Genomic DNA, 12,945 nt, shown 5'->3' on the forward strand with positions numbered 1-12,945 from the left:
TAACGTTACATTACAGGCATTTGGCGGACGCTTTTACCCAGAGCGACGTGCAACTAAGTGTATAACCATAACCAGGAACAAGTGTGGCAGTGGCAGCGACCAATTGTAAGGTCAACATTCTGTACGCCACTCGTCCAACAGCTTTTCAGCAGGACCTACCAAGTCTGGCTAGTAGTTCACCTAGTTGCTTGTGCTTTTGGTGCAAATAGCACCAATATTTTTTTTAGATGTTTACGTTTTCACATCGGATAATTTCCCATTGATTAACTCGTTTGGAATGTGAGCAACACACTTGCAGATGCAAGCTATAATTGGTCACTGTCGCTGCCATAGGTATAGACTGTCTCTCTGTCTCTTTTGCAAAGCTTCCAAAGGGGTTAATTCTGTGGCAATAGGTGGGTGACGTTTGCAGCAGTAACGTTAGCAACAGCAAAGCGCGTTCAACCTAAACTAATATTAGTTCACAGTTATAATTCCTGTCAGCCAACGCAAGCATTTCAGCATTTGTCATAATGTTAATTCTTCCTAGATATTGACACTTAACATCTTGGAATTGATCGTACTCTTTTCTGTTCAAAATGTGATTTTGACTGAACAAAATTTGTTTTTGTGTTGTCGATTGTGTTCAAAACATCATTCAAAATTTGCAATTTGGAGAGGTTTTGGTACATCTTGGATAAACCCTTGCAGAATTTCAGTGCTTTTAGTTATCTACACAGTTTTATGGCAGTGGTGGTAAAGAGGTAGGAAGTGAATTCTATATAATAATTCTGATGCTAGCTTATGTGAATTTTGTGAAATTAACGATACAGTTGAATTCTTATGTACATTTTGTGTATAGCGTGAATAATTCTTCACATATTTTCAAAATTTTGATACATAGTCTTGATGATGCATATTTGCCCTTCAAATAATGCCATGAGCTCTCTGCTGTGTTGTCCAAAGATAAAAGGCTTGATTTAAGAGTAGTACACCCAGGTGAAAACTGCCTTTATAAATGCTTCGGGAGAAAAAGTTGACCTGTTTCTTACAGCTTGATATGAACAGATATATATATAGTACAGTAGAGGGGAGATGGAGTAGTGTGCAGTAGTGTACAGTAGAGGGGAGATGTAGTAGTGTACAGTAGTGCACAGTAATATACAGTAGATAGGAGATGCAGTAGTGAACAGTAGTGTGCAGTAGTGCACAGTAATACACAGTACAGAGGAGATGCAGTAGTGAACAGTAGTGTGCAGTAGTGCACAGTAATATACAGTAGAGAGGAGAAGCAGTAGTGCACAGTAGTGTGCAGTAGTGTACAGTAATATACAGTAGAGGGGAGATGCAGTAGTGTTTCCCCCTACCTTGTCCATCCTTCGTTCTCAAACTCACCAACTGCCTCTTTAAAATGTCCCCTGAATTCTACTTCCTGACTTACATTTCTGTCTGTACTACCGAGGCTTACTAAGCTGTGCAGCCAACCCCTCTAACCTCTCACATTCGCCATTAATTATGAACACTATAACAACTTTGTCCGTTCTTTTCTTTGTCCTACCATGGCCTCCCTCTGTCTCTCTCGCTCTCTCTCTCTCCCCCCCGCTCTCTCTCTCTCGCTTGTGTGATAGCCCGTCCCTATGCAGTCACATGAGAGGGAAAGAGGTGGAGGGTGAGGTGACTTCTGCTACTCAGATTCAGACTACGCACATGCATTATCTCTTTTAGGTGGCTTCAGCGAAGCTTCTGATTGGACAGCGGATCTTGTGTACGGGCACTACTGTAACTGATCGGCATGGCGATAACAATAGCGATAATTATACGTCTTTATTTATAGCTGAGTGGGGCGCTGTGACATTACTCCGCTAGTTTTAGCAGTCTGTGTAATTTTGTCTGATGTCAGAGCTGAGTTCCTGCTTATTCAGGCTATTGTGGCTTGCCCTTAGCATACTGCCACTGTTCCCCGCTAATGAGAAGGAATGGAGACTGTTAATGTTGCTGCTGCATCCCACATATATAATTATTACTCACTGAACCCTTTGTGACTGTGTCTGTTTGGGTTTGTGTGTCTATGTGCGACTTTGTGCGTATGTGTGTGTGTGCATGCGCGCATGAGTGCGCGTGTTTAAGTGTGAGTGTGTGTGTTAGTGTGTGTGTGTGTGTGTGTGTGTGTGTGTGTGTGTGTGTGGGCATACAGTACGTGTGTGTGTGTGGGCAAATGTGTGTGTGAGTGTGTCTGAGTGTGTGTGTGTGAGAGTGTGTGTCTGAGTGTGTGTGTGTGTGTGTTTCCAGGTATGTTGGTCCCCAGGCCCTCTCTATCTGTTGATATGTGGGCCTGGCTGTAAATCCAGCAGGATTCATTAGAGAGATACTTTACTTTGGCCTGACTGCTGTCTCTGCTCATAGTGGATGATGAATTGCTATATTTGTGGTGTGTGTGCATGCGAGTGTGCGTGAGTGAGCATGAATGCGGGTGTGTACGTGTGTTTGTGTGCGTGTGCATGCACGTGTGTGTGTGTGTGTGTATACTCACCTCCTAATTTCTTTGAGTAGTATCTTTTTCCTATCTATGAAATTCTGTTATATTTGCATTGTTAAATGTCTTTAAATAAGCTTAGGTTGAGATTCCCTGTGAGAGTGAATAATTTATAAAGGAGAAGTTTTGGTGTCATCCCTTGACCTGCTACAGGAGCCAGGAGCCGGGATAATGGATGAGGAGGAAGAGAGGGATGTAGGGGGAGAGGGGGGTGGAAGGCAGACTCAAACAGTGGGAGGAGTGGTGTAAAAAGCGAAGGGGACGCCAGGAGAAAAGGAAAAGACTGGAGAGGTAAGGCAAGAGAATAGACAGGGAAGAGGGAGTAAGAAGGGAGGAGACAGGAATGAGAGAACGGCATGCTTTGTTTATGGTATATGGAAAACTGTTCATTCATTCCCATGTTAAATGGGTTACTGTGAGTGTGATGTTCTGGTGCTCTGTGTTATGTAGAGCATGTGATGCAGAGCATGGACAATGGGCATGTAGGTGCTCACCTAGAGATGGACAAGTGCTGCTGCTGTTGTGCGTCAATGTGACTGTGGAGAGTATCAATATCACTGGGGAGAGTATCAATGTCAGTATGGAGAGTATCAATGTCAGTTTGGGGAGTATCAATATCAGTGTAGAGAGCATCAATGTCTGTTTGGAGAGTAGCAATGTCACTGTGGTGAGTAACAATGTCAGTATAGACAGTATCAATGCCAGTGTGGAGAGTATCAATATGAATGTGGAGAGTATCAATGTCAGTGTTGAGAGAGAGTATCAGTGTCAGTGTGGAGAGAGAGTATCAGTGTCAGTGTGGAGAGAGAGTATCAATGTCAGTGTGGAGAGAGAGTATCAGTGTGTATGTGGACAGTACCAGTGTGGGGGATGAAAGTGTAACTATTAGTGCTGTCAGTGTCACTGCAGTGTCAGTGTCTCAGTGTCTTGCGCAGTCTTCCAGTGCGTGACCTGCTGATTCTGTCAACACCAGCCCTTCCCCTTACCCTTCAGCTCCGCATTACTGCTGCCTCTGCGCCCTCAGATCCAATTATAAACACAATCTGCCACGCTCCGGCACGCCCCACACCGCGCACGCACACACACACACACACACACACACATGCATGCGCACACACACACACACACACACACACATACATCCTCGCTCATCTTATACACACATACCCACCCACACACATTGATCTCACACACACATTTGGTACATGAGGGGATTTGTGCGTGTAACGCCCGACCAAATTAGTAATAATTTTTTTTCTGTAATTTTTCCCTCATTGGATAATTGCAGTTTTTTTCCCCTCCCCTGTGGTGGAGTATGTTTCGTGCTGATGTTTGAGTTGGATTTTTATGAATGGCCGCGGAAGTTGTGCAAGGGAAAGGGTGAAGGGGCGGAGCCAGAGTCACAGACGGGAGGGGCGTTGATTGTCTCGTAACGGAGGAACGACATTTTACAAAGGGTGGAGTTCATTTCTGCGGGGGTTTTACATGCGGGGGCGGAGCTTATCATACATAGGAGGTGGATGTGTCGGGTGTGGATTTTGTCTTGATCAGAGAAGTAGTGGGTGTTTGTGTGCACAGTGGGTGGGTGGTGGGGGGGGGTTGGGGTGGTGGCGAGGGTGGGGTCACACATGTATGTCTTGCCTGTTCATCTCATCAATGGATTCACTGTATGCAAAACATCTCCTTTCCACTTTGTTTCATGTATGTAAAAAAAATGTATGTCCTGTGTGCACATCATTGCAGTGTGTCAGTGTTCACCGGGTCGGCAGATCTCTGTAGAGAAGACGACCCGCTTACGGACCCCGTAAACCATTAAAAAAACTGCTAAATGTGTGTTGTGATGCGGATGCCGGTTGTGCGTGCGCTAACCCGCGCGCTCGCGGCGTACGTGCGCTAACGCTAACGCTAACGCGCAGCATTAACGGTTTCCATGTGGTGTGTCTTCTAGGCTGACGCGGTGCAGCGCTGGCTTGTCCATCAGGACAGCGCTAACCCGCGCGCTCGCGGCGTACGTGCGCTAACGCTAACGCGCAGCATTAACGGTTTCCATGTGGTGTGTCTTCTAGGCTGACGCGGTGCAGCGCTGGCTTGTCCATCAGGACAGCGCTAACCCGCGCGCTCGCGGCGTACGTGTGCTAACGCTAACGCGCAGTATTAACAGTTTCCATGTGGTGTGTCTTCTAGGCTGACGCGGTGCAGCGCTGGCTTGTCCATCAGGACAGCAGCGCGGGCTCTGAGGGCCGGGCGGCCAGGGGAGTGTGGCGCTTTGAGGACAGAGTAAATATATCCGCACCGCGCTGTGCTCCTGACCTCTGTTCCCCTCTATCTATATATGGCTGTAGTCAAAGTGGTGTGGCTGCTCTCGCGCCCTCTCTCTCTCTCTCTCTCTCTCTCTCTCTCTCTCGTGCTATCTCTCTCGTTATCTCTGTCTCTCTCTCCCCTCTGTGCAGTACTGTTGTGTAGCTCTGGTTCCTGTGGGGACTCTTAGTGTTTCTGCTGTGCTTTGCCTGGTTTGATATCGTCGGGTGTTTTGATATCCGTGTTAGTGCATAGTGTTCTATTCTGCCAACCTTTTCCGTCGCAGTTGTGCGTGTGTGTGTGTGTGTGTGTGTGTGTTTGTGCATTTGTATGTGTGTGTGTGTGTGTGTGTGTGTGTGTACGCGTGTGTGTGTTTATATGCTTATTCGCATGTCCGTGTGTGTATGTGTGTGTGTGTGCGTTTGTGCATGTGTGTTTGTGTGTGCATGTGTGTTTGTGTGAGTGTGTTCGTGTGCGTATTCGTATGTGTGTTCATGTGTGTGTTTGTGTGTATTTGCGTTTGTGTGTCTGTGTGTATTTCTGTATATTTAGTTCTGTTTATCTATCTATCTACTGTTGTCACTGTGCCGTCCTGCAGGGGGCGATACAAAGGGCTTTGGAGGGGAGGACTGGGGGTGTGATTGAGATCAGTGTGTTGAGAGTGGTGCTGTAATGTGATCATGTTTGTGAAGTGATGTGCTGCTCCTCCAAATGCAAAAAAATCTTCTCTGCCTCAGCACTGGACTGAGAGTCAGCCTGCCCCATTTTGGGGGGGGTGGGGAGGGGGACTGAATCATCCGGATGAATAATTCTGGTTCCCTGAAGGTTTATTTTGGGAAATTGGGTCCAGTGCTGTTTGTGTAGTCCTCAGGGGAGAGTAGATTGAAATCTGTGGTTGGATTCCTTCTCAGAGCCACCAGCTCCGGCGATGCAGCCACCACTCCACCAATAGCTGCCCTTTCCTCTGCCCAACCTCCAATCACTGCATCCGTGGCTCGGGCTGAACCAATCACAGCTCTCCGTTGACTCTCAGCCCAGCGTTAATTCTGAGGGCACTGAAATTGTTTACACAATATTCACATACAAGTCACGAAAATATTACACAGATGTCAGTGGAAAATGTTATCATTATGGCCTCTCAATCCAAACGCCATGTTCTGCCTTTTATAACATTTCAGGAGAGTTACTAGCTCTCAGATGCAGGTGTAGTTCATCGAGAGGTCGAAATCCTTCTTTTGGGAATCCGCACCCAGTACAGGGCAGGAGGCTCCCTGAAGCTTATCCCAGAAACAGCAAACCCACGAGGGAATCACAAGGCACTTCCTCCCTCTCTGTCGATAAAAACATTCTCTGTTGGGCCTACTCTCAGCACATTACACAAAATTTATAAACACCCCCCCCCCCCCCCCCCCAAGAGCATCTGGACAGGTCTCTCAGTGATTGCCACCAGGAGAGGGTCTGCACAGGTTCGTCCAGGTTGTTTCAGAAAAGGACATTTCAGAAAGATGGCGGTCCTGAAATGGAGATTATTGCAGTCCAAGAATGACGACATTGCTAAGCTGTGGCATTCTGGGGACCCGAGTGGATTGAGTGTCCTTGTATTGTAGGTTGTCTGACATTCATACAGTGCTTCTGTGTTTTAATTTATTATTTTGTCAGTCCATTTAGTTAGGCATAAGTATATTTTACTTCAACTTTTTTTAAATTTGTGTGTGCATATGTGCGTGTGGGTGTGGGTATGTGTGTGCATGCGTGTGTGCATTTGTGTGCATGGGTGTGTATGCGTGTGCTTCTGTGTGTGTGTGCGTGCGTGTGTGCATTTGTGTGCATGGGTGTGTATGTGTGTGCTTCTTTGTGTGTTGGTGTGTGTGCACTTCTGTGTGTTTGGGTGGGTGCGTGTGTGTGTGCGCGTGTGCGTGTGTGTGTGTGTGTGTGTCTTTCTCGATTGGAAAGAGAGAAAGCTGAGGGGGTTGGAATGGGGACTCATCCTCCATCCGTTACATGGTAAGTGGTCCGTCTTAAAAACAGCCGTCAGCAGTCCTGCTGAGTGGCTTCTCTTCACATTGCACCTCTCTGGGGCCTTTACTCTCCTCCTGTAAATCGCTCTTTTGCTCTTCTTCTCACTCAACTTTTTAAAATCGCCCTGTATTGTCCCTGTGATTCAGTCCTGTCCTGTGCGTTTGTCCTCCTGTGTCTGTGTATGCGTTTGAGTCCCTACGTTGATGTGTGCGCCTACACCTGTATTTGTGTATATCTGTGGAAATTTGTGTGTGTATGTGTACATCTTGTGCGTGTTAGCATGGATGTTGGGTTAAGGTGTTCTTAAAAATGTGTTTGAAAATCTTTGTGTGTACATTTGTACACAGCATTTTTCAAATTGTTTTTTTTTGGGGGGGGGGGGGGGGTTATTGCAGAGCAGGGTATTTAACATGGTTTGTTTGAGAGCAAGGTATTGTATGTATGCATCAATGAAAGACTCTTACCTCTGCCTACCTTTCTATGATTGCTGGTGCAGCAATGTGCAGTACATTTATCCTCCTGAAGGGGGCGCAGATGATTCTCTGGGATTATCAGGTGCTGATCCACTGATATTTTAACAAGGTCTCCATTCCTTGGCCTATTTAAATCATAGTTTATACCACATCCATGGACAGCTACAATGTCCAATATAAAATATCTGAGTTAGGCTTTGATGTGCAGTCACCAAAGGGAAATTGTTCATGGTCAAATTTGAAAAAGTGATTACGAGTGTGTGAATGCAAGTGTGTGTGTGTGTGTTTGTGTTTGTGTGTGTGCGCATGTGTAGGTGTATATGCATGTACATGTGTGCATGTGTGTGTGTGCGTGCCTGTGTGCATGTGTGTGTGTGCATGTGTGCGTGCCTGTGTGTACTGTATGTGTGCCTGTCTGTATGTCTGCATGTGTGCGTGCCTGTGTGTGTGTACGTGTGTATGTGCGTGCCTGTGTGCATGTGCGCTTGTGTGTGAGGCTGTGTGTGTGAGACTGTGTACGTGTGCGTGCCTGCCTGCGTGCCACAGAGAGGCCACGCTGACTGCTGAAGCTTTGTGAGGCTGTAGCGGTGGCAGATTCTGCTGGCTGCTGCTCCTGGAGGGAGCGTGACAGATTTACCGTGACAGAGGGCTGACGCACGCGGCACGGGGCTCCGCAGAATCCAAACGCCGTTCCAGCGCAGCCGCGCAAACCGCGGAATCAGAGCGGGAAGCTGCAGAATCAGAGCAGGAAGCCGCGGAATCAGAGCAGGAAGCTGCAGAATCAGAGCAGGAAGCTGCAGAATCAGAGCAGGAAGCCACAGAATCAGAGCAGGAAGCCGCGGAATCAGAGCAGGAAGCTGCAGAATCAGAGCAGGAAGCCGCGGAATCAGAGCAGGAGGCTGCAGAATCGGAGCAGGAAGCCGCGGAATCAGAGCGGGAAGCCGTGGAATCAGAGCGGGAAGCCGCGGAATCAGAGCGGGAAGCCGCTGAATCAGAGCAGGAAGCCGCGGAATCAGAGCAGGAAGCCGCGGAATCAGAGCAGGAAGCCGCAGAATCAGAGCAGAAAGCCGCGGAATCAGAGCAGGAAGCTGCAGAATCAGAGCAGGAAGCCCACGCGCGTCTTTCTTTCCAGACATGTTTCTGGGCAGCTTACCCTTTTGCCAATATTGAAATGAATTGAAATTAATGATATTGAATTCTGGTGCAGATAATCAGTAGGATTGATGAGGACATGAACATGATCATTTTGATGAGTTCCTCGACTTACGGTGAAGGAATTATTTTGTTGTTTAGGCAGCTCTTGTAAAATTATGTGATATATCCAACACTTTAAATGTGTGTTTTGACCAATTAATACGCACATATTTATGTGTATCTTACAGAAGGAACTCTCATAGTGCACCTCACCATTCATATGGTAAATGGACTGCATTTATATAGCGCTTCTATCCAAAGCGCTTTACAATTGATGCCTCTCATTCACCAGAGCAGTTAGGGGTTAGGTGTCTTGCTCAGGGACGCTTCGACACGCCCAGGGCAGGGATCGAACCGGCAACCCTCCGACTGCCAGACAACCGCTCTTACTTCCTGAGCTATGTCGTCCCCGTACTATTATGGTACTATCATACTATTCTAGTGTTTAGAAATGACACCTCTGTGAAATTTGGGGGAATCTGCCTCAGTCTGTGTGTGTGTCCGTGTACGTGAGAGACAGACAGACAGGCAGACAGGCAGAGAGACAGACAGACAGACAATCAGTCAGTCAGTCAGTCAGTCAGTGTGCATTAGTGTACTGGGGTTTCTTTGTGTGTGTTTTTCTACTGCGATTTAGGCATACTGCACTTACCTCTCACTGAGGCATACATTATTCATATTTGAGTCTCTATAGCATGAATGATAGCCCTTTGCCATCCCAGACTTCTACCGCTTTATGAGTGTCATACCATGATTTGACTGATTTGACTATGACTGCAGTGTATTAACTGCCCTTTGATAAAAAATGAAATTCTTCCTGTGGAATTGTGGACGTGCCTGATCTTACATCATTGGTTACCCTTTTTATCAGTCAGCACCAATATCACTTCTTTTTATTGGATTGCTCACACACACACACACACACACACACACACACACACACACACACACACAGCATGTCCACTGCTCCAGGAGATGTGTTTAATCAGCGAAGCAACCTTAAGATTCATACAGAGATACCAGATACATATGGAGATATCGGATACACGTGAAGATACAGGAATAAATCACTGTACTAGATCAGTGTCTGTATAATCAAGTTTAATCCGTGATGTATCAACGGGCGTTTTTCTCATTCCCGCACTCTCTTCCACCACATCCCTCAGTTCCTGAGAAAGATGTAATCTCTTCCTCCCAAAAGTGCAGTAAGCACATTTGTCTTTTCATGGGAGTGAAAGAGGGTGGAGTGTGGGGCAAGGGGGGGGGGGGGAGGGGGGGTGGGCGGCTGTCAGGGACTGAGAGTGAGGGAGAGATGCAGTTTAAAGGTGCAGTTTATGCATACCATGCTTATCTATGCTTATTGTAGATAATCATTCCAAGGAATGGGTGTTAGCATAGCGTGTTTTCAAAAGGACACATCAGAGAGAGAGAGAGAGAAAGAGGTGGAAGAGAGGGATGGGTGGTGTGAATCAGCAGTATTAGTCTCTTGTTCATAATTAATGTGTTTGACAGCGGACAGGTGATTACACTGTAATGGATGGGTAGCATCCACTCCATCTGGCAATGTGGGAGATGAAGGAGGGGGAGAGAGAGAGAGAGAGAGAGAGGGGTCTTGTTTGAAGGACATCAGGCAGCTGCAGTGTGAGGTATGAGGGCATCAGGAAGGCCAGTGTCAGTGGGAGAGGGGGAGAAGGACACTGGGAAATAGAGGGAAAGTGACAGAAAAGGACAAAGGTTTAAAAAAGTACAAACAGGTAGAAAAGCAGTGCGAACAGAAAATTAGACAAAAGCTGCGATTATCTGCAACAGTTTTCATTGTTAGTTTTACAGACGTTTAGTAGTTTGTAGAAGAATATTTATCTCTCTTGATAATGAGTCAAAGTTTTTCACAGATTTGTTATTACTGTTGAACAGTAAAGAAATAATAATACATTTAGCTGCAAGCAGTAATTAAGGGGGCCAAACACAAATATCCACCACAAAGCCATAGAAGTAGTAAAGTGACCCATGTGGCAAATCAGGGCCATAGTTGGACAATAGATATTATTATTATTAAGAACATATTTATTCCTGCAAAATGTCATAATAATAGATCAGTATGTCAGGAATTGCTATGATATAAAGTACTTATATCTGCATCATGGTGGCCATATTGTTCGGATTCGAAATATGATTGAAATGAAGTTTGGTGATTTGCAGAAAGATTATGTTTTTAGAATTGTGATGAGATATGTGAGGAGGGTAGGAGAAAAGGTCTTAACATATATTTTTTTTAAACTACAAAATGGTGACCATTTGAAAATGTTGGTGAATTTTTTGTGATAAGCCACACCTACTGCAAGTTTATCTGGCAATGTTCTTTCAGAGAAACACAGTATTTCAATAAACTGTATACAGGAGAGTGCTGTGTTCTTAAGCTAAATTAAGCAGCACAGTGTTACAGGATTGATTGCATGGCGTTTACATCATGTGTCTCTACAACTCTTTCGGTGGTCCTTCGCCCAGAGTGGGTATTGAATTCAAAGCAGTGTGATCGTGAACCCAGAGTTTTGCCTCTGAGTCATGATGTCCTGTGAGATTAGTGAGCTTGTGTACTATATTATTTTAAATTAGTCAATTCAATTTGAATATATTTGCTAGTTTGTCACCAAATTACGAATTGTAATTTTATTAAACGACATGATAGAATTGATGTCCCGTTGCAGAAACTGAATATCAGTGCAAGTTAAGGTGCTTTCACAATGTTTCTACCTATGACTACCCTGCGATGATTCAGCCCAATGAGAGCTTTGCCTAAAGGCAATTAACATTTTTTGTTATACAGTTAAAAATTGGATGAACAAGGGTACCCTTAATGGTCATGCTTAGAATTAAAAAATAATTATTTGCACTAGATTGCGTTATAGACCTCACAAAGTTTCAGACCTGTAGGACAAATGGTTGATGTTTCATGATTTGTTAAAGTTTTACATTTAATTTTTAAGCGCTCCTGTAACACCACCATTGACCAGTTGTCTCCAAATTAGATTATATTTCATTTGGGACCAGAGTGGACTTGTCAAGTTACATGTATTTTCCTTCATGTGAAGGCAGTTTTGGTTAGAAGATGGAACACTAGTAAAACAAAAACATGAACAACGAATATGTAAATATGAATATGTAAATTCAGTATAGATGTAGGACTGTGTGTGCGTGTGTGTTTGTGTATATATATACACATAAATACAGAAGCACACATCATCATGAATATATAAATTGTATAGATGGATGTGTGAAAGCGAGTATTGCTGATATATGTTTAAACATGCATAAATCTAGTCATATTCATAGTATATTCCTTATATTTTGCACACGTCCACACAAACGGTTTGGCAGTGATGGATGGTCTCTGTCGCCATGTCTGCTGCAGCACAGACTTGCCGTGATCTGGGTACTGATCAGAAAACTCAGCGTGGGGGGGGGGGGGGGGGGGGTGAGAGGAAGGGAGAGAGCAGAAAACAGCAGATGAAGTGAGAGGGAGGGAGGAAGGGAGGGCTGGAAATGTGTACATTATGAACCACATACCCTCTTACTGCAAAGAACATAACTGTTAAGAGAAGCAACAGAGGGAAGTAGCTTTGATATCTCTGAAAGCCTTTTCTGATTGCACCACTGGAAGGAGGTTATTCAGCTCTGGGCGACAGTGTTATTGATCAGTCAATTACTGATATTGTTCCTTAACCGCTCCACACACTCGGAACCCACCTGCTGTGGTCGCGGTGAATGAACGAGAAGCGGTCCAATGGAGTGGACAAGACACAAATCCCTGGATTTATGGGAACCTGAATCCGACATCAAGGGACTGATCCACAACAATAAGCAAAAGGCGAGAGAGGGGACAATGAGTGAAACAAAGTTATTTCAGCAGAAATGGAAGGAGCATTGAAGGAAAGAAAGCAGCAGTTGATGGACAGTGAAAAAATGAAAAAGTATTTACAAAGAGGTGGGCCTGGCTCAGGCTTTCTCACAGATAATAAAGCACAGCAGAGCCTTTCACTGCTGGAGTGGAGTTGTAAGAAACAGGCCCTGGCAGGCTGTCTAGCTTATGGTATTCCAAAGGTCTCCAGCCCTTCCCACTCAGTAATTAAATCTCTCAAAATTAAACTGGGAAAACCCGGGCCCTGTTCGCTGCATTTCCTTGGCAAATGCTGTCTGAGCAGTTTGACATTCACGGTTGTTTTATGGCCCCTGAAGCCATCATCACAGTTACCTGCTTTGTTTGGCAGAAGCCAGTGCTATAAATCTGTTATCCAGCAGGATGGAAGATTTCATGCAAGGGTGACTTCCTTGGTCCTAAACAGGGGCTCAACGCATTACGTTATTGGTGCCGTTAAACTCTCTTGCTCTTACTGCCATGTCACATGATGACACCTGCTAAAGATATAATATGTTTACAAATCAATCAGACAA

At 45.2% G+C, this 12,945-nt stretch overlaps 1 protein-coding gene across 4 annotated transcripts in view; it reads left to right on the forward strand.

Moving 5' to 3' along the window:
- Nucleotides 1-12,945, forward strand: part of LOC118212869 (ankyrin-1-like) — an 80,223-nt gene that overhangs the window by 22,411 nt on the left and 44,867 nt on the right. For 3 of the 4 annotated variants that reach the window (XM_035391298.1, XM_035391297.1, XM_035391300.1), the window contains exon 2: nucleotides 4,697-4,789. The exons of the other annotated variant lie outside the window; for it this stretch is intronic. In XM_035391298.1, the coding sequence (XP_035247189.1) occupies nucleotides 4,697-4,789 (93 nt within the window). The remainder of the gene's footprint in view (nucleotides 1-4,696; nucleotides 4,790-12,945) is intronic. 4 annotated transcript variants of the gene reach the window in all.

This window comes from Anguilla anguilla, chromosome 14 (genome assembly GCF_013347855.1).
Source record: "Anguilla anguilla isolate fAngAng1 chromosome 14, fAngAng1.pri, whole genome shotgun sequence".
Classification (NCBI taxonomy): domain Eukaryota; kingdom Metazoa; phylum Chordata; class Actinopteri; order Anguilliformes; family Anguillidae; genus Anguilla; species Anguilla anguilla.